The following is a 20,625-nucleotide window of genomic DNA, read 5'->3' as shown; positions in this document are numbered from 1 at the left end:
CAGTATAATTGTTTGAGCTAAGCTTTCAACTGCAACATGCTTGTCTGCGCCCCACTATATTTTAGCCCCATTGACGATGACAATTTCCAAGTTCGGACAATGGCAGTGGGCGAAACATGAAACGGTAATTACCGTAATTTTCGGAAAACGTACGTTACCTGACTGATGTACCATGTCCATCAAAATCAGAACAGTCGTTTCCTCGATATCCCCTTCTAAATTTCCTAAGTAAAGCAGGAGGTCGCTCTTTTACATCACACAATTCTTCTTTTCCTAACTGGTCTCTGTTCAGAATGTTCGTACCAAAATTATTCATTCATTTATTGCTGCTGGGTGCGGCTGTTGCTGCCACTCAAGGCGGGTGGACGAATGGGCCATCAGCTACTGGAACTAAAGACCCCAATGCTGCTGTGGGATGTGATTATTGGGTGAATGATGTTCAATACAGCGACACTTGTGATGCAGTAGTGGACTTCTTTGGAATCTCACTAAAGCAATTCGTTTCCTGGGTAAGTCCCTACTTATACCATGTCCTAGTTTTCAATGGGGGGATCGTGACTGACATTTCTCCAGAATCCCTCCCTGAAGTATGACTACTGCGTACTGGTACCTAAATGGAGTTACTGTGTGTCTGGTCCGGCCGGAACAGCTTCTATGGGTGGTAATAGTACTGGGGCGACCTCAGCTAGTAGCTTTAGCTTCGCTGGCACTGCTGCGCCAACCCAGAGTGGAATCGCAAAGTCTTGCACCAATTACCATCTGGTGCAGAATGGGGACTCTTGCAACAGCATTCAAGACATGTATATGAACTTCACTCTGAGTCAATTCTACAGCTGGAATCCGTAAGTTGATCATGCGGCTCTGAGATTGACGATTTTCTGACTTGGGCAGCGCTATTTCCAAGGGCTGCAAGGGACTGGTTAACGGTGACTTTGTTTGCGTGGCTGCGAAGTCATCTCCATCTGCGTCTGCGTCTGCCAGCTCAACCTCTGCCTTCCCAACTCAGACTGGGGTTGTTCACGATTGTAAGTTATTCTTTCTCGTAATGCTCTCGATGATACTGTTCTCACATGCGGAAATACAGGCAACAAGTGGCACTATATATCTGGAAAGGATGACTGTGACTCAATACAAGCGGAATATGATCTCACGCCAGCACAGTTCTATCATTTGAACCCTGCAACCGGTTCTAAGTGCAACAACCTCTGGCGTAAGACTAATGTTTGCGTTGGTGAACCAGGTATGTTTTCCTTGCTCCAAGCTCTCATGATAACCTTGTTTAACATAATATTAGGGCTCACGCCCTCTGCTACCATCACCGCCACCGGCTCATCCAGCTCGACATCTGCTTTCCCAACTCAGACTGGAGTAGCTTCGGACTGTAGGTTTTCAAGATCAAGATCCCATTCTCTAAAGTCGGTGACTAACACTTTGGTAAATAGGCAACAAATGGCACTACGTGTCTGGCGATGATGACTGCACTTCCATCGAGAAGCAGTACGATCTTACCACAGCGGAGTTCTATAAATTGAATCCCGCTACTGGATCCAACTGCACCAATCTGTGGCGTAAAACTAACGTTTGTGTCGGCGCACCTGGTAAGTTTCGGTCACCCTGAGCCTTGAGATCATTGGTACATTCTAATATGATTCTAGGAACGACATCCTCCTAAGACTATTCTTCTGCAGATTTTAAATAAATGTGCTATTGAGGAATTGGCCTATATCTAGATTGAATGCCCATTGCTAGTAATAGGAGAAGGTCATACTTCATTTTCAATGTTAAATATGACAATTTCGATTTTTTTATTGAATTTACTACTAGTCTATTGTATCTCATATCAAACAACGATTGCTGCGTGTATTTGATCTTCATCGAGCAAAATAGAGACCTGTAATAAGCAAAGTAGCCACGAGAGCTTTGTATACCCGACCCTCGATATATAAGTGACACTTGGGGTTCTTCAAACAAGTCTCTTGCTTTGCATAAGTATACAAACGACCAACCATTCAAACTAAATGGCTCTCCTCATAAGAACGTATTGCTGTTTTTAGGATAATATCATATGTCAATGGTGTATATTAAAAATTAATAGACTCAAGAACTGAATCACATCAACAGAAAGTAAATTAGATACATTGTCTCCCAACTCAGCCCAAAGTAGACTACAGAAACAAGGAAATAAAAAGTGAACACCCTGCCATCACAATTCCAGTACCCTCGATCGCCATTAGGCATGTTCCATCGCTAGTCCCTGTGGCCGAGGGCGAACTACTGGCACTCGATGCTGTCGCACTGTTACCAGTGGCAGTGCCAGCAGACTCGGTTGACTGGCTCGGCAAAGAAATCGCCTCCGTCGAAGTCGCAGTGGACCCCGTAGAAGTAGAAAGATGGAGTGAGGGTGCCGCAGTACCCATCCCCGAGGCCTGATCATTTGATTTGCTCGAGCTACCCACACAGTAACTCCATCCCTCGATGGGAACGCATGGGTCCTTCAAGAGTGAGGGATTCTACAGGTTTGACTCATTAGCTGGAGGGAAAAAAAGATTTTCAGAAGAGAGACAGATACGCACCCATTCGTGGAGTTGCTGGAAGTCGATATCAAATTCCTTTTGCAGAGCCTTGCAGCTATCTTTGGAGGAAATATCATTCGCCCACTGAGTACACTTCGTAGTGACATCGGGATCGGTGCTACCGGTAGAACTGTCTCCGACTTTCCACCCATATGCTGCGGATGCAAGTGAGACGACGAACAATGCTGCAACTGGTTTCATGGTGGCTATGGCTTTCCGATTCCGTGCACTCAAGATTGGCGTGGATAAAATGGGGTGAGTATTGGCCCCCAAGAGACATTTATGCAACAAAAATATCAAACTCAGTGACAAATTCCTGGAACAGACGGCTCGCGTAGACTAGCGCATGTAACAACATTGAAATTGACTCATTTGAGTAGTTTCAAACAGCCTCTGCTTCTGCACAAACGATACAGACAGTATGTGGAGACACTAGGCTATGCTTGGCCCCGGGGGCCAAAGGCTAAACCGTGGAAGTGGGATGAAAACCGAGAATGTGCCTGGCATGAGTGGAGTATCTGCAAAAATTTCTATCAATCATCTCACAGCAAGATTGGAAGGTAGACTGCGTAAATACTTGAGTTCGTAAATGTACTCGGCTATCCGCAACTTCAAAACTTTGATGCCGATCCTGGTCCACTGAGGTCCACCGTTTTGTTTCGAAGATCGTTATCACGCATGCCTGACTTGTTTCTAGAGCCTGACCGAAGCTAATGCAGGGGCATGGCCCATGTACATAGAGCACATAATGATCGTCACAGGCATGGGCCGTGAGGCTGCAACGAGAAAGATTCCGCTGAGGGTCCGGTATTGAGATTTCCAGTCTGATACCGTAATTGAATTACAGGCGAAATCTTGTTGAATTGATATGGAGTCCGTTACATACTCGGTTTGAAGTAACTTATATAGATCGTGCCAGGCTTTTCTCTGTCCTGCATGAATCTCCTCACATTCTTTTAAATCAATTCCACGTTCATTTTCACGTTCCTTTTTTTGTTTCGTTTTGCATAAGGATGAATATCCTTTCTACGGTCAAGACTTTGGCCTTGTTACCGTTGTTTTGCGATTTAGTGCTGGGCGCTAAAGGCACCAGTGGCACTTGTTCCAAAGACAAGAAGTGTGACACAGGATGTTGTAGCAAAGCAGGCTATTGTGGCTTTGGGCCTAACTTTTGCGGTGATAGCGTTTGTATCTCGAATTGCGACGCTCAGGCAGAGTGTGGAAAATATGCTCCGGTGGTCAATCAAACGTGCCCTTTGAATGTTTGTTGCTCGGAGTTCGGCTTCTGCGGTACCAGTTCAGACTTCTGTGGCAAAGGTTGCCAGAGTGGATGTGATGATGTGAAGCAGCCATCATGCTCGGGGTCCTCTAGCTCTAAGGTCTATGGAGGGTACTTCGAAGCGTGGAATTACGAGCGCGCGTGCGACACAATGACCCCCTCAGATATTAATGTCAATCCCTGGACACACATGTTCTATAGCTTTGCTGGTATTGACACGGGCGACTCGACCATCGAGACCGTATACGACTTGGACGATATATACATTGAACAAATGAATGACCTCAAAAAGAAGAAACCTTCTTTGAAGACGTTCATTTCCGTTGGTGGCTGGGATCTTGGAGGCGAACCATTCTCAGACATGGTTCGCTTTTCCGGGCTGCGCAAGTCATTTATTGACTCCGTTATATCTTTCATGGATGACCGCGGCTTCGATGGAATTGATATTGACTGGGAATACCCGGCTGCCACAGATCGAGGTAAGCAACTAGCTTTTTTCTTGATTGGCGTGTATATGGAAAAGCGTGCTAATTTTCATGGTAATCGGCAGGTGGTCGTGATGAGGACACGAAAAATTTCGTGACATTTATGAAGGAGCTGAAGGAAGCTTGCGACGGGTCCTATAGCATCACTGCAACCTTGCCTACTTCTTACTGTGAGTGTATATGGCATATTTACATTTTGCAACATATTGCTGACTCCTCTGATAGGGTATCTGAAAGGGTTTGATGTAAAGGGACTGTCAAAATATGTCGACTACTTCAACTTCATGGCATACGATATCCACGGCACCTGGGATGGAAAGACAAAGTGGACAGAGTCAGATATCAACCCCCATACCAACCTCACTGGTAAGAAACATTCCTTTCTAATCAACCAATTTACTGACCATATCATATAGAGATCAAGGATGGATTGGATCTCTTGTGGCGCAATGATGTCGATCCTTCCAAGGTGCTGCTTGGTCTTGGATACTATGGGCGCTCGTTCACATTGAAGGATCCTAGCTGTGATACACCAGGATGTGCATTCGACAAGACCGAAGACTCTGCAGGTGGTGGAAAAGCTGGTAAATGCACGAACACGACTGGCATTTTGACCGATTACGAGATCGAGCGGGTCATCAAGCAGTATAATCCTGATGTGACTTATAACGAACAAGCTGCGGTCAACTGGATGACTTGGGATTCAAATCAATGGTATGTTTGCTAAGAGAGGTCGAGGTTCTATAAGCTAATGGTACTAGGGTCTCATTTGACAACGCGAAGACATTGAAGCAAAAGGCCGACTTTGCTAATGAGAAGTGCCTCGGGGGCCTTTTCGCATGGTCCATTGAAGAGGGTGGACCTGGCACCACGGCGAACCCCAATGACCTTGACCCCAAAGATACATCCATGACTGGCGCAAGTACAGATGGAAGTGATTCGGGCAGTGGTAACTTCTATGTCGATGGGGACGTCGCCAAACCAAAGGGTTCAAATACTGCAACCGCTATCGCCCCAGTCAATCTGATTGTGGCTCCATCCTCATTGTCTACACCAACCACTATTTCAGTTGGACCTTTAGTGACACCCATCGAAGTTGCCTGGACGACAACCAAGACCGTGACAGTCTCGAATAAACCAACCGTCACAACTACCGTCACTCGCACCATTCAAACAACCACATTCTCGATTCCTTCCATCACTGCCAGCAGCATTCCGTGGTGGAACTGGAACATCACCGGAACTGACGACACCTCAAGTTCCAAGACCCTCTTCCCTAGCTTCTCGCTGGATTCGTTTACGTTCAGGAACACTCTGAGCTACCAGCAGACGCAGACGCAGAGTGGCATCAATGGCAGTTACGTGACCATTACAGGCTCTGAGGACCGCACTTTCTTCCCTCCTCCTTGGCCCTGGTCTACAACTTCTTTGCCTGTCGATGTTCCCACGCCAGTGATCACATGGACACAGGGCGGACCTCCAGCGCCTACCTGTACTTCAAACTGTGGCACCGAATGTAAATCTTTCTGTGATGCGCCTTGCTTGACGGATTGCGACGATACAGTCTCGAACAACAACTGGAAGGACCCCGAAGACCCTGACCCACCATCACACTCCCGATGCAGCGGCCCAGACTGCAAGGGCGGAAAATGTACTGGGCCTCTTTGTGTCAAGAGAGGCTGCACCGGTACCGATTGCGATGAGTCTACTCATACATGTCTCGGATCAGACTGCCATGTCACCAGCTGCATTGGTACTGATTGCACCGATTCAGGAGAATGTGACGGCGACGACTGTGACACTACCGGATGTGAAGGCGATGACTGTAACGGATCTGGACAGTGCACTGGCCCAGACTGTGTATCTCTTGGCTGCACCGGTGCCGACTGCGATCCCCAGACTGGAGAATGTACCGGGTCTGATTGCAGCAAGGTTAGCTGCTCGGGTTCAAACTGCGATGGAGGCAAATGCACTGGCGATGGATGTGAGTCGGAAGATGATGACTGCGACTCCAAGGAAGCAGATACTTGCACAGAGTACATTTCCTCTTCTATGGTCTCCTCAAGTTACACTACGGAAACATCCACCATGTGTCAAACCATCACCGCCTGTGATGCCAAACCCACCACTACAACATCCACAATCACCTCCGATAGTACCGTGAAGGCTGCGTATCGCTTCTATAGTCGGACTATTGATGATGCTGCTATCACGAGTCAGGCTAGCATCATCGACGACGATTTCTCCTCGCTATATACCACCACCCCCACCCCCACCAGCACGTCTAGCACATCAACAGAGGAGGCGACAACGACCACTAGCAACAAATACAAGCCATCCGAGTCCGCAAGTACATGTGGCCACGGCCAGACTATGTGCCATCTTTTCGTCAGCAACCTACATGGGTTCTGTGACGTGGCCAAGAGTTATATCAGAGGCGATGATATCTACGGGTAAGTTCGTTGGTTATTGAGGTTATGTTTCATGAATCTAACCCTCTCTTTAATAGAACCACAAGCGGCAAAAAGACCGGAGAATGCTATACCGATGGCAAGCACGCCTCGGGTGGGTGCGGAGTCTTCATCAAGGGCGACGGCTGCGAAGTCAAGGGCACTACCATGCAAGCGTAAGTCTTCTATTATGCCCCGTAATGCTTTACAATACTGATCTCAATTACAGTGCCTACGATCACATTTTCGATGACTGCAATCAGGCTTGTGGCCATATGGTCTTTGATAACGGTTGCGAAATGAAGGTTGACTATGTCACCGGCTGTGAAACTGAAAACAACTAGACACATCTTACGTAAATAGCTTCTTAACTACACTTTCATATTAAATATCACGCTTTCCCAATGTCCACGTTTGAAAATAGTGTAGAATGGGAGCAAACTAAGTCAGATGGCGAGGAAAACAAGTATTAGTGGGCGGTCAAAGGGAGGCTGGACGTCCAAAGTTACGGGTGGAAAGGGAGCCGTTTCTGGCCTCAAAAGCGGTCATTTTCATCCTCAATCCCACAGGTCCCCATAGTTATTCTATTTGTAATCTCGGGCCATTTCCGAACATCACACGGATGAGTTCGATCCCGTTATCCAAAGTACGGTGAGGATTGCATTGCATTGCATTGATTATAAAGCCTATCAATCCTTATTCTATACTAATATCCCAGCGCCGCATTGACTGCAGCCACATCCCAGTAGAACGGCCTGATTTCCAGTATAAGCCCCTTCTTCAGATCCACAGTGAAGGCCTGACAGAACGGAAAGTCCATCTCTTGTCCAGTGGATCGCACCCTCAAGTGAACATTCGATAGCACCACAACACGGTCCGATCCAGGGCGCTCAAAGATCTCAGGGTTCTGCACATCCACAATATCAAAGTAGTCCCCCATGCGGGTGCTCCAGTCCTGAATTCCTTGAGGTCCGATGTAGACGCCGGCGTACGGAAGGGCGGGGGTCTGTTCTAGACGAACATCGGGTGCGAGCGTAGCGGCGATGCCGGAAAAATCACGGGCTTCAGGGGCAGCGGACATGTATGCCCGTTCTGCTTCATAAAACGCATCGAGAACTGCGCGTGGTGTGTATCCTGGTGTAGATGCCATGTTGTTGGTAGGTGCCTTCTTAGTGTAAGGTAGAGGTGGGGTTCCGAGTTAATCGGATGGTTCAATTTAAGACGGAGTATGTTGGTAGAAGCGAAAAGCTCATCTGGCCTACGGATAGCTGGACACTTTATATGCGACTATAGTTCAATGTAATTTGTTAAATGCCATGGTTGTACTTTGTATACCTCCAGGATCAGTCGGATTAATAATCCATTCCACACAGAAGTGCTTACAAATGCTTCTCAGGCTCTCTCGTGTCCAAGGTGTTTTATAATTTTAGGTAAAGAATTACATCTATTTGAGCCATACCAGTGGCCATCTAACATGATAGGGCAAGCGGTGGCTTATCGCTAGAAGTTACGGCGGAAATGAGGCCGTTTCCAGCGCTAGAAGCTGTCATTTTTGGATGTTCGCAGGGTACGTGCAACAGTCAGGAAGCAGAGACGAAAATCTGCTAGACTTATAACCTCTGTATGTGCTATAGTGAGACTATAAAGTGCGTAAGACTAATAATATTGTATTAGTTAGGATAATCGCCATAGGAGAAGATTTGAGGCATGGGAGAGAAATATATAAATTGCACGAACAAAAGGATGCGTCTTACTAATTTCAACCCCGCCAACCCACATTTCCACTTCCTCTCTCTGTTTCAGAGCAGGGGCAATCTTGTAAAGATAGGATGTTCCGATTTCCGCAAGGCAGACGGCTTGATCGGTAACGATGTCATCATCTTCTTCATCCCAGTTATTGTTATCTGGGGGCAGATTTTCCTGGGTTTGTGCATGATCCGCCATGTTGACGAAACATCAATAAAGAAAATACCGAAACGTCCAGTTGAGCTTCTGCTCAGTTGTAAAGTCGGGTAATATATAGTGAAAGCACTGTCCTTGTCAAAAAGAATATTCCAATAGTTACAACATCTAGTACTTTGAAGTACTATTTTTGATGGAAGTTGAAGAATTTTGATTATTTTTCATTAATCTCTGATGATTCAAGCGGAGAGAGAATAATTTACAACATCTTATGGCTACTACTATGGAGGGGGAAAAGAAGAGGTAAGACTATGATCTATTCAATCTAGCAAATACGGGATATCTATACCTGTTTGCTAGCTTGCTAGCGCTGAAAGTAGAGGGAGACAAGCGGGTTCAAAACAAGACTTGCCTTCGCGTTGCGGCGACGCTTTTGGGCAGCACGCTTACACTGGCGGGGGCTGAGCTCACCGCACGAGGCGTGGAGGTGGGAAAAAAGGAATGGAAGTTCAAGAGTAGTGGGAGAGGCTATTTATTCTATATGAAAAGTAGGTGCCCTCCTTAATATGAAACCACCCTTGGATCTTCCACTTTAACCTTAGAAATATTACTATATGTCTAATTTTATTCCAATGTTAGTCAAAGGGTCAATGGTCAATTGACGAGCTTCCAAATTTAACCTCTTATGCATTAGGTTATTCAATTCTGCGTTCCTTTGGGCGTGTTGATGGTAGAACATGTATAGTGTAACAGGATGTAGGTCGTAAGACAAATCCAATATCTTTCGGGATTTGTAGATGCTTCATTTGTGATCACATGCATCCGGGTCCGTGAGTAGAAAACGGCCCAAGAGCCAAGACATTGTGTAATAGAGAGCTAGAAGATGGCGGCGTATATACAAAATTATCTAGTTAAGACATCTGTTTGTGTTTAGGAGTCCGCGAGCGGCAATTGACCATATGCAATTACCCCATTGAATCTCATTGAGAGAGATGCGAAATCTATGGGATGAAATAAAATTCGAACAAGGCGATTCCCCTATTCCCATCAGCATGGTGACTGAACATTCTTATCGGGATTGAACTGATATCGGGATTTGGGTGGAACAATCCGGGAAGCTCTGTATGACCCCGGGATTAGGGAAGATCACCGAAGTTCTGCAACGATAAGGTCCACCTATCATGGCGTGATTTAAACCAAATCGAGCCCTAACAGACCCCGGGCTTAGAATAGATAGCGTGTACTTGCTTACATGCGAATTATCGAACATTCCGGGAACTATCCTTTGGCGTGACACTACACTGAATCAAATCCCGTGTTGATTTCCCGCGTCTCAGATTCGCACCTCAATGCCAAACATAACGGTCATTGTTCAACAGCCTCAGAGCAGTCCCCGAATCCGAGAGCTTCCGAATCTCATGATGTTGCTTATTTTGTGCTTCGGGGTCTGGGAGATGCAGGTCATAGTTCCAAAGCCAACATACAAGACAGCTGAAGGTGTTATAAATTGAGGTTCTTCCCGGGCTTGAGGTAGGGATTTTCATTCTACACAACAGTTTTCAAAGCAAACACTCGTGGAAAGACAACAAGCATCTCAACATGGTTCCCGTTCTCAAGAAATACAAGGCCGCAGCAGTCAATGCTGAGCCTGGCTGGTTCGACCTCCAGGAATCCGTTCGCCGGACAATCCACTGGATCGATGAAGCAGGAAAGGAAGGTTGCAAGCTGATTGCTTTCCCCGAGCTTTGTTAGTATTACAGTTCTACGTACCGGATACAATGTCCTAACAAATATGAATAGGGATCCCCGGCTACCCCTACTGGGCTTGGAAGGTAACCTACCAGGAAAGCCTGCCTCTGCTGAAGAAGTATCGCGAGAACAGTCTCGCCTCCAACTCGGATGAAATGCGCCGCATCCGCGAAGCGGCCAAAGCCAACAAGATTTGGGTGTCTCTTGGATACTCCGAGCTCGATCTCGCCAGCTTGTATACCACGCAGGTTATGATCAGCCCAGCTGGAGATGTCATCAACCACCGTCGCAAGATCAAGGCCACCCACGTCGAGCGCCTTGTTTTCGGAGACGGCACTGGCGACACTACCGAGTCAGTGATGGACACTGAGATTGGCCGCATTGGACACCTGAACTGCTGGGAGAACATGAACCCTTTCCTGAAGGCTTACGCCGCCTCGCTCGGTGAGCAGGTGCACATCGCTGCTTGGCCTCTATACCCCGGAAAGGAGACCCTGAAGTACCCTGACCCATACACCAATGTGGCGGAGGCAAACGCTGATGTATGTTTCCCTTCGACTTTTCTTTTTGCGCGGAGTTGATCTGATTACTGACAAGACTGCTCAGCTCGTTACCCCTGCCTACGCCATCGAGACCGGCTCGTTCACTCTCGCACCCTGGCAGACAATTACTGCAGAGGGAATCAAGCTCAACACCCCTCCTGGAAAGGAACTTGAGGATCCTAACATCTACAACGGAAACGGTCGTATCTTTGGTCCCGATGGACAGAACCTCGTTCCTCACCCCGAGAAAGACTTCAACGGTCTTCTTTTCGTTGACGTAAGTGGAGAACGTTTTTGTTTCACCAGAATGTCAAACTAATTGGTTGCCAAATAGATTGACCTCGACGAGATCCATCTGACTAAGTCTTTGGCCGATTTCGGCGGTCACTACATGCGCCCCGACTTGATCCGTCTTCTTGTCGACACCAACCGCAAGGACTTGATTGTGCACGAGGACAGAGTCAATGGCGGTGTCGGCTACACTCGGACTATTGACCGAGTTGGACTTTCTGCCCCTTTGGATTCCTCGGCTACTGAGGCTCAATCCGAGAGCCTGTAGAGATATTTGGTGGACCCTAGCAGATATTTTGTATCATAGAAACAGAAATACCAACTTGTTCACTCTTTTATCTTGGGAACTGTCATACTATCTTTCATGTATTGTAGGTAGCTTCAAGAAAGTGAAGCTCGGAGAGGGTTCTTATAGTGACTAGGAAGCGACTTAGGTGCCTGCTTAGGCCTGCCTAACTAGCGGTGCCCGGTATTATGAATGGGCGTCTGGGATACACACGGCAGAACCCGATCGAAGGTAATTGAAATTTTGCTCTGTTATGACCTAATGGAAATGTTAAGCCGAATTAGTTGATTGAAGTTCAGTCTACGTACTCGTTCGCTCAGACCTCGAGGGCCTAGATCTGTGAAACGCGTGGACGCATATTCCGACCTCTTAGCATTCTTCACATTCCTGAGGATTCTGTCTTATGTGAACTCGAGGTTACAAATTCAAAGCCCCCAAGACCTTGGTCTAGTTGCAATCATGTGCAGAACCATACTCCCTGACTTGTTGACGGGCCGGCGAACGGACAATGGCCCCTGAACTAGACGGATGTGAGAGTGTAACAGTAAAATTTTCTGGGGTACAATGCGAGTCATAAATTTGGTTCGTGCTATGTCTCAGATATAATGCACTTGTTGCCGGAAACGGAAGTACTAAGAACGACAAGTCTGGACCACCTTGCCTTGGCTATACTTACTACTTCATGTTTCCAACCCATGAGATAGGATATTAGGCTTGGGATAACTCTTGGATTTTTTTTTTAATCTAGGGGGGCTTTAGCGTGAACTGAAACTATGCCCAAGGTGGTGCGTATATACAGCAATGTACGTACTTAAACCCAAAAAAAATACCGCAGCCTTGTGAAACAGCATAGTTTTATCTGTAGAACTCGAACATGTTTCAGTTTAGTCTTACACCAAGACTACGTAGCGTAAATATGCTCGAGCTCAAGCTGGCGTCTAGAAGCTGCCAGGAAATCACATTCCATGAAAGGCGTCGAAGATGCCACGTGCTGATCACCATCACATCACGGAATGTGAGATCTTGCTGCAAACAACATTTGAGATTTTTTCTTTTTCCCCTAAGTGATTGAATATTCAGGGCATAGTGTGTCTGGTCTATATTGAAAGTATCCAGTCCAGATGAAAATCAAGTTGAAAATCGCAAGGGAAACCCTAATCGATATAGGGCAACGACCTTGGAAGTATGGAGTATAGCTTCCCCAGATACTATTTTGGGTCGCACTTTCCAGTAGAACACATAGTGACGATATGACGAATGAGACAACACGGGACACTTTCACACTCCTTCATCCCCCCACATTATTTACTTGTCTATATCTGATCCATATTCGTTGTGACCTTCAACCCTGTCCACAGGTGGTATCCAAGAAGCTCCCAAGACTCCATTTCCCGAGATCAGCTAGGTTGCGTTATCCTCATCAAAAGAACAAGGGCTTTATGCTTTGTCAAACCCAAATCCCAGGATAACTAGACCCACCACTGTTTTCGGCCACTCCACTTTTTCTTGATTCAGACCCCCGAACAATAATCTACACAGGTACGTTACTCTTGCTTCAATTTCTATCATTCCCCCCGTGGGGACTTCCGTTCTTGCCCACGTAACCTTTGTTTTCCTGCATCCGGCTACCTGATCAGCCACCCATCGATATCGAGTTGCTTATAACAGCTGATCTCCAACCATTCAACTCAAATCTAATCATTCCTCATTCTTCATTCTTCATTCCACATTACTATACTCATCTTTCAACCCCAGCCTCCTGATTTTCTGGGTCTGACCAATTCAGGGTTTTCAACATGCCTACCATGTCCAAGTTCTCGCGGAAGTCCTTGATTGGGCTGTCTTTATTGGCAGCCTTAGTGCAGGCCGCACCTACAGTGTGAGTATTACCTCCCTATCAGCACTATGGTTCTGCTGTGCCTGTGTCTATACAGATACTAATATACGTCGGTGTATAGTGGCCTAAACTTCGACTATCGTGGTGACAAGGTCCGAGGTGTCAACCTCGGTGGTTGGCTTGTAACAGAGCCCTGGATCACCCCATCTCTTTTTGACGAAGCTGGCGATGCCGCTGTGGATGAGTGGTCTCTTTGTGAGACTTTGGGTGCGGACGAATGTCGTTCTGTTCTATCCCAACACTGGAGCAGTTTCATCACCGCCGACGACTTAACCCAGATCGCCAGTGCAGGAATGAACCACGTCAGAATCCCTGTGGGATACTGGGCCCTAAAGCACTTGGATGGTGACCAATACATCGACGGTCAGCTGGAGTATCTCGACCAGGCCATCGGTTGGGCTCGCGCCGCCGGTCTCAAGGTCGTTCTTGACTTGCATGGAGGTATGTTTTCCGCATCTGTATGTTATATGACATCCACTGACCAACAATACAGCCCCTGGCTCTCAAAATGGCTTTGACAACAGTGGAAAGCGCGGCGCTATTCAGTGGCAACAGGGTGATACTGTTGACCATACCAAAGATGCCCTAGAGGCTCTTGCCGCGCGCTACGAAGGCGATGGAGACGTCGTAACTGCGATCGAGGCTTTGAATGAGCCCAGCGTCCCAGGTGGAGTGAGCGAGGATGGTCTGAAGCAGTTCTACTACGATTCATGGGGTCTTATCCGAAAGGCAAATGAGAACACCACGCTTGTCCTGCATGACGGTTTCATGCCTACGGAATCATGGAACGGCTTCATGAGCGAATCTGCCGGTGTCTGGTATGTGATGATGGACACCCACCACTACGAAGTGTTTGACAGCGGTCTTCTCACCATGGACACCCAATCCCACGTCAGCAACGTCTGCAGCTTTGCCCAAGACCACCTTGTGACCTCTGATAAGTGGGCTGTTGTTGGTGAGTGGACCGGTGCCATGACCGACTGTGCCAAATACCTGAACGGAAAGGGTATCGGTGCCCGCTATGACGGTACTTTCTCTGATAGTCAATACGTCGGAAGCTGTGATGGCAAGTCCACTGGATCCGTGGAGGATCTGTCCGAGGAGGACCGAAGCAACACTCGTCGCTTCATCGAAGGTCAACTTGATGCTTATGAGAAGGGTAACGGCTGGCTCTACTGGACCTGGAAGACCGAGGGTGCCCCCGAGTGGGACATGCAACAGCAAATCGCTGCTGGTGTCTTCCCCAACCCTGTTACCAGTCGTGAATTCCCCGGTCAGTGCTGAGCGCTAGCAGTTATGTGCCTTTTTGTTCTTGTCGTTTTTGAAAATTGTGTTTGAAACGCAGCATGGAGCATGCTACTGACTTTGACATGCTTTGGGTTTTCTTTTGTCCAATTTTTTGTCCAGACCCGATTTATATTCTTTCGATGGTCTGATGGGCTTGCGTGTAAGCGAGTTGGTTCCTCTGGCGTTATGCTGTGATTCATTTTTAGGCCTTGCTGGTTACATAGGTTGTGAACCTGACAATTCAACTTATATTATTTTGGCTTTCTTGGTGTTCTTTGTTCTTTCCTCCTGAACGATAGCCAATTTACCTACATAGTACTCTAGGTAACTTTGGTAAACTCCCAATCTTGGAAGGTACATGTGGAGCTTACCGGGACAACCTTAACTTTATCTCAAAGTGACGTCGGGGCATACTGGAATGAATGTACACGGTACCTACTACCTACTCCTCTTCTCTAGAGAACGCTATGTTTCGGTAGGTCTTTCTTTTTCTTTCTTGTGTTCTCTTCCCTTGCAAGAAATTAATAATTATACATCGTAGAGCCCGAACAGAAAAATGACACAGGGAACTCGTTAATCACCTTTGGATCCCAACAATTCATTTTTCATTCGCAATGTAAAATAATTAGAGACCCATGAAAGACCTATTGTTCAGGAATTTTGATGAATTTTGAAAAAATATCTTATGAATTGGGATATGTAGCTGGGATTCTGATAATGCTAAAAGTCGAACAGGTATGGACCCAGTGGTCATGCAAATAGAACAATATGAGGCTGTAACAAGCATGTACAATGTAATGGTGGCAATGCAAATGGAAAAGTGTGCCACTGATATCAAAGTGGGCAAGGTCTTCTTCCTTGATTCAGAGCAACCCAAGTGCGCCAAACGCCGAAACAACTTCGGTGTCAACGTTGACTAGCCACTCATCCTGGAACCGCTCCGCCCCACCACAGCCAGCAATAACCTCTTGTAGACGATGACGCACGAAGTCTCGGATCATGAAGCGATGGATTGCATCCCCAGACTGCCAGTCACGGCGACGAATGATCTCAGGCGATTCGATCTCTTGGGTGCTTTCTGGCATCGCGGTTGCCGACCCGGCTGGTGCATTCCAGCACACCAAATAATCGGCATTGGGGTCAGTACCACCGTCTGCTAACTCGGTGATGATATCGGTCCATACGCTCAAGTATGATTGCAGGTGAGAAAGGATGTAAGCAGGGGGTGGAGGGGGTAAAGACGGATCGAGTGGGGGTCCTTGTAGGGCCAAGAATTGGGTGAGGGCAAGTACATGGAGTTTCTTTTGGTTAATGCTGCCAATGTTGTCGTAGTGCAAAAACCATTCGGTCAAGATCCAGGTCAGAGATTGTTCTTCGGATGAGTTGGTCGCGGCGGCGACTGATGAGGCTAGAATGGTAGGGCTGGCTAGCGCAAGGCGCGCTAGCACAGAGTAGTAATCGCTTTCGACGACACCGACCACAGGTGTTGACTTTCTCTTTGGGCCAGACGTTTGACTAGCTTCGTGGGCAGAGTAAAGGCCTTCTAGCAGGGAGGCAAGGAATGAGCTGTCCAGAAGGGATTGGGAAATGACGGCATAGGTTGCTTCGCTACCGCCGTCAACAGTCTCAGCGCCGCGAAGCATCAAATCAACAAGGCGAGGTATCACACCGAGACGTTGCGAGGTTGTGGATTTGAGTAGTGATTCAAGGATCACTAGGAGTTGGAAGCGGAACCGGTCACTGAGAATCTCCTGCGGCGCCAGGAACACATAAGATTCGAGGATATGAATGGCCTGCGGAGTGCTATCGGTTGCTCCTTCGAGAATGGGGAACAAAGACGGGAGAAGTGATATGATCTCCGGTGAGGCAGGAGATGGCGTAGCCTGGATGATGGCATGCCATAGATCCAACGCCTCATCTAGAAGGTAAACAATGGTTTCCTTGACAAAAGGTTAGACTAAACTGACATATGCAACATGATTCACACGGGACTTACCGAGCCAGGTTCTACTGAGCTTTCGATCAGTGGAAGAATAAGAGAGTGATACCTCACAGACTCCTGCGCTAGCGATTGAATCAGGGATGACAGCAAAGTCAAGATAGCTTGTTTCATCAAATGTTCTTCGCCAGAGCTTTCCCACAACGGTGGGAGTAAAGAAATAATTCGGTCGGAGAAGGGGGTGATCTAATATTGTGAGTTACGGAGCCGCCGGCGAAAACGAGGCAACAACTTACGTGCTCTTCCATCTTGACCACCACCATGCGAACTGTCTCCAAAAGCCCCATCTTCGTATCCGAGGATTCGACTTCTTGAACGAGAGACATGAGACTCTCCAAAATGGTAGGCGCAAATGACATGAATGCTTCCGCTGAGAATTCGTATGAGTCCAGTATACTCCGGAGTTGTCGACCGGCGGTGATGCGGACGACCAGGTCGTTCAAAGGATCATGCTTGCCGAGCAAATGCTGGAAGATTTGATAAATTGCGTTCATGTTCAGGTCGCCTGCCTTAACCGGGACCCATTGACCAAGCACGAGCGCGATTCTTCTCCTCAGAAGCTTATACTCTGGTTCCTGAGACTGAACTTCAGCGACCATGGTATGTTCCAAGAATGCGTTGAAGTCCAGATGATGTTCAAGACTGGCAGCCGCCAACCCGATGGCAGAATACAGCGAGTCTTTCAACAGCACATTGTGGTTGTCGGTGCCTAGGATATAAATGTTAGTCACGCACACGGTATATAGCTCATCGATAACTTACTCGCGAAAGTATAGAATACGGTCAGCAAACGTGGAATCAGTAAATCCTTGAAGTGAATCACTAGATCAAGGAAAAGTTTTTCCGAGCATGAACGGATTGAGAACTCCCAAGCATCAGCATTCTCTTCCTCTCGCTTCTCCCAGTCCTCCGGTTCTTCTTCCCAATCTTGGAAATCGATATTGCGGAACCTGAAGAACTGTGTAACGAGTAGCTCCATGACATTGATCACAAATTCTTCAGTAAAGAGTTGCGTTTTGACGAGCTGAACAGATTGTTTCCGCTCCTCCTTGTCTTCCGGTGTCTGGTATTTGAAAGTCTGGGCAGGGTTGAACGCCATTTTTGCACATGCACGAATCAAGAGCAGAGCCCGGAGACCAGTCTTCTCAGTCAAGGACTTCCCTTCATCTTCACCCCCAGCACCAAGGCTGTCATACTTCTCGCCGAGTTTGACGACTAATGACCAATACGACTTGACAAGCGAGATACTATCCGGCAGCAACGCGAAAGATGCCGGGTGTGTTTTGGCCATTTCAACATGCAACTTCGACATCTGCAGCAAATGCTTCTCGATGGCCCGATGAATTGGTTCGGGTAGATTGGTAGACCCATCCACAAGAGAATGGAATTTACTGAAGTGCGAATGGGTCAGCTCCCAAAAGCCCTGTACTTCTTGGCTGCGACTCGGGTGTTCAAAGCCAGCAATGATCAGGCGCCGTAGGACCTTAAGAGACACCAAGCTCAATTCGAGCGTCTGCAGCAACTCCCCCTCGCCAGCACCACCCTGCTCCAGTATCGTCCCCCATTGGTTGATTTTGTCAACATAGATCCCTCCCAGTAACTGGAATATCTCAGGCGATGCAGATTGAAGATTGTGTCGCGTTCGTTGAATTCGTGCCGTAGATAATTCCTTGATTATTTGTAGCAATATGAGGAGAGTTCGGGGAAGTTGGAGCGGATTTGCTCCAGGTTGGACGGAGGATCGGAGCGAGGAGATGATGTACGAAATGGCATCGGGCCTGACTGAAATTAGAATGAGAAGACCAATAGCTGAATGTTGCCATACCAGTCATGAGGAAACTCAAATCGCATGATTTTGGCAATCATCAACGAGTTATGGAGAGCCAGCAGCGGCGCAGGCTCAACGATTCCTGCCTCAAGAGCCCGGGTCTTTATATGTTCCTTTTCTTCCGCTTTGATTGCACTTTCATAGGTGTCAGCATGCCCTCATCTTGACAATATTCCAATAACATACTTTGGTGCTGTCTTGCGCCAGTATTTATCGATGCCATTCTTCAGTTGGATGATGGCAAGGTAGCGAACTTCATTGGGTACGGAGTGATCAAGAAATACTTCCTATATGTTGCAAGATTTGTTATTAAGTGAAGCAACAACAACCAAGACTGTCAACCGATACCTGTAGAAAAGAGTAGTACATGCCCTGTTTCTCCCAGTTCTGAAGCTGTTCAGTGCCCGTCCGAACTTGCTGCTGAGACGAGCTTGCCGCAAGTACTAGCGTATTGAGCACATTTTGGGGGCTGAGTGGGTTGGTCTCGCCCTGTGCTTCGATGGCGAATGCCATGGCGAATAGCGGTGTTGATCGACGCGTGAAAGAAGACCTGCAAAGCTTGTAGTTCTGTTAAAACAAGCACCAGATCAGACTTTCACTGGAGTGACCTGAATCACTAGACATTCATGAAAAAGGAACTCTGCGTGAGTTCCAAGATGTTAATTGATCTAAAAACTGCCATGTCTCGTCGGAGCTCCCTATCCAGCATAAACTCCCCGCCTCCGGAAAAGCCATACTCCGGTCCCGCCGAACCCTAGGGCTGGACCCTAACCTCTATCCCGATTCAGATATGCTGCTAGGGCTGATGTTTCCCCTCAGTGGAGACAATGACCTCGGGAAGTCCAGCCTCATCCAGCTTGCTCAGGGTGTTATCATACCGTGATCAGCAACTTCCAACGTTGTTTTCGAGCAAAAATCTTTCAATTCACCTACAATGCTATGCATTTTCCTCCACTCGTGACATACCTATGATGTAGCATGATGCAACTACAATTCCTAATCTGAGGTGAAGTAGGTATGATGTGGATGGGGCGATGTATATATATATAAAGTGCAAGTCAGTTCAACGTAGATGGCAATCTCTAGGCTCAATCATCTTAAACACCCAAACATCAATATATCTACATATACTGCAACATGCCTACAACCGAAGAATTGAAGCATGTAGACTTCAATGCCGAGAGAGACCTTAATTCCCACCAGGCCAAGCAAGGCCGCAGTAGAAAGAGTGACTCAAGTACGTGGAGAAGCCGGTCTTAATCTGTGCCATTTATCTAATAATCTTTCAAGCTATCGAGTCTAGTGTTGACGAGATGGTCGACCAGCGATTCTCTCAGCCCACAAGTGTGAAGTACGGCTCTGACTCGACTGCCTCTGGCAGCGACCATCGCGTGATTCTCGATGAAGAGGGTGGTGTTCGTGATGACCGTAACAGGTAAGCTACACGCCGCTTCTCTATGGGCTCTCAATCGTTCACATTGTTAACATTCCATCACTTCTAGACTCGCTAGGGCAAATCAGTTCGAAGGTCCTGGCGGCCCGAGAGACTGATGTGAAGATCTAGACCGAGAACCGTGGTGGTGACCAGGATACTCCGAACCTTCAGAATATGAACCATCGCAGAATTGCCCGGCCAAAATATATACTACAAATGATACCTGATAATCTGTATGATAATGAAAAATTGGAATTTTCATCGTTTAATGGTATATTGTTCCCGAGGTCAAGACTCGACCTATGATGGTGCATAGTAATGAGCCTCGCTAATGTTACCTTCCCGACTAGGACAATGGATAACATTTCGGACCCCACGTGTAACAGCAACCCTAGAAGCTTTGCGATCCCACGTGATTGTCTTTCGTGAACTTTATAGGATCACAGAGAATTTTCATTCAAATTAATTGCTCTGGAATTCTGATTTTATGACCCAATCGCTGGCTTGACTTGTACTCCCCGACAACTACTCAGGTGAGAAACTGCCCTAGTAGGCAATTCCAAGGTATATCCTAATATTTCACCCAGCCCTATAACTATGCCCTTAGAGTAAACCTACATAA

General features: G+C 47.2%; 9 protein-coding genes across 9 annotated transcripts; 5 read left to right on the top strand and 4 right to left on the bottom strand.

The window, feature by feature from the left end:
- Window positions 1-293: 293 nt before the first annotated feature.
- Window positions 294-1,672, top strand: N7455_002410 (uncharacterized protein; the record flags this gene model as incomplete). Its single annotated transcript, XM_040953437.2, has 7 exons — window positions 294-509; window positions 574-842; window positions 892-1,025; window positions 1,085-1,240; window positions 1,295-1,381; window positions 1,443-1,598; window positions 1,656-1,672. The coding sequence occupies 7 exons, from the start codon at window positions 294-296 to the stop codon at window positions 1,670-1,672; spliced, it is 1,035 nt and encodes a 344-aa protein (XP_040816293.2).
- A 493-nt stretch (window positions 1,673-2,165) lies between these two features.
- On the bottom strand, window positions 2,166-2,808 carry N7455_002409 (uncharacterized protein; the record flags this gene model as incomplete). The annotated part of the gene is made up of 2 exons (XM_040953372.2): window positions 2,574-2,808; window positions 2,166-2,510 (listed from the first exon to the last, which is right to left on the bottom strand). The coding sequence occupies exons 1-2, from the start codon at window positions 2,772-2,774 to the stop codon at window positions 2,166-2,168; spliced, it is 546 nt and encodes a 181-aa protein (XP_040816368.2). The 5' UTR covers window positions 2,775-2,808.
- Window positions 2,809-4,003: 1,195 nt separating this feature from the next.
- On the top strand, window positions 4,004-7,131 carry N7455_002408 (uncharacterized protein; the record flags this gene model as incomplete). Its single annotated transcript, XM_040953244.2, has 7 exons — window positions 4,004-4,331; window positions 4,403-4,507; window positions 4,563-4,703; window positions 4,754-5,051; window positions 5,099-6,790; window positions 6,847-6,963; window positions 7,017-7,131. 7 exons carry the CDS (start codon window positions 4,004-4,006, stop codon window positions 7,129-7,131), a joined length of 2,796 nt encoding a protein of 931 aa, XP_040816375.2.
- Window positions 7,132-7,493: 362 nt separating this feature from the next.
- On the bottom strand, window positions 7,494-7,937 carry N7455_002407 (nuclear transport factor 2 family protein; the record flags this gene model as incomplete). The annotated part of the gene is made up of 1 exon (XM_040953220.2): window positions 7,494-7,937. One exon carries the CDS (start codon window positions 7,935-7,937, stop codon window positions 7,494-7,496), a length of 444 nt encoding a protein of 147 aa, XP_040816180.2.
- A 489-nt stretch (window positions 7,938-8,426) lies between these two features.
- N7455_002406 (uncharacterized protein) lies at window positions 8,427-8,731 on the bottom strand (the record flags this gene model as incomplete). The annotated part of the gene is made up of 2 exons (XM_040953336.2): window positions 8,427-8,443; window positions 8,542-8,731. 2 exons carry the CDS (start codon window positions 8,729-8,731, stop codon window positions 8,427-8,429), a joined length of 207 nt encoding a protein of 68 aa, XP_040816203.2.
- Window positions 8,732-10,288: 1,557 nt separating this feature from the next.
- N7455_002405 (carbon-nitrogen hydrolase family protein) lies at window positions 10,289-11,539 on the top strand (the record flags this gene model as incomplete). The annotated part of the gene is made up of 4 exons (XM_040953324.2): window positions 10,289-10,436; window positions 10,490-10,980; window positions 11,045-11,257; window positions 11,315-11,539. 4 exons carry the CDS (start codon window positions 10,289-10,291, stop codon window positions 11,537-11,539), a joined length of 1,077 nt encoding a protein of 358 aa, XP_040816312.2.
- Window positions 11,540-13,353: 1,814 nt separating this feature from the next.
- exg1 (glucan 1,3-beta-glucosidase) lies at window positions 13,354-14,738 on the top strand (the record flags this gene model as incomplete). The annotated part of the gene is made up of 3 exons (XM_040953364.2): window positions 13,354-13,436; window positions 13,516-13,895; window positions 13,948-14,738. 3 exons carry the CDS (start codon window positions 13,354-13,356, stop codon window positions 14,736-14,738), a joined length of 1,254 nt encoding a protein of 417 aa, XP_040816210.2.
- An 866-nt stretch (window positions 14,739-15,604) lies between these two features.
- On the bottom strand, window positions 15,605-19,225 carry N7455_002403 (putative importin 11; the record flags this gene model as incomplete). The annotated part of the gene is made up of 7 exons (XM_040953201.2): window positions 18,917-19,225; window positions 18,755-18,855; window positions 18,566-18,703; window positions 17,503-18,518; window positions 16,977-17,449; window positions 16,738-16,926; window positions 15,605-16,681 (listed from the first exon to the last, which is right to left on the bottom strand). The coding sequence occupies exons 1-7, from the start codon at window positions 19,079-19,081 to the stop codon at window positions 15,605-15,607; spliced, it is 3,159 nt and encodes a 1,052-aa protein (XP_040816251.1). The 5' UTR covers window positions 19,082-19,225.
- A 480-nt stretch (window positions 19,226-19,705) lies between these two features.
- Window positions 19,706-20,119, top strand: N7455_002402 (uncharacterized protein; the record flags this gene model as incomplete). Its single annotated transcript, XM_040953240.2, has 3 exons — window positions 19,706-19,805; window positions 19,859-20,003; window positions 20,071-20,119. 3 exons carry the CDS (start codon window positions 19,706-19,708, stop codon window positions 20,117-20,119), a joined length of 294 nt encoding a protein of 97 aa, XP_040816254.2.
- Between the last annotated feature and the right edge of the window lie 506 nt (window positions 20,120-20,625).

This window comes from Penicillium solitum (genome assembly GCF_028829755.1).
Source record: "Penicillium solitum strain IBT 25940 chromosome Unknown utg000001l_segment0_segment0, whole genome shotgun sequence".
Taxonomy (NCBI): domain Eukaryota; kingdom Fungi; phylum Ascomycota; class Eurotiomycetes; order Eurotiales; family Aspergillaceae; genus Penicillium; species Penicillium solitum.
The sequence above is the reverse complement of the archived record's forward strand: the minus strand, read 5'-3'. Positions and strand labels throughout refer to the sequence as shown.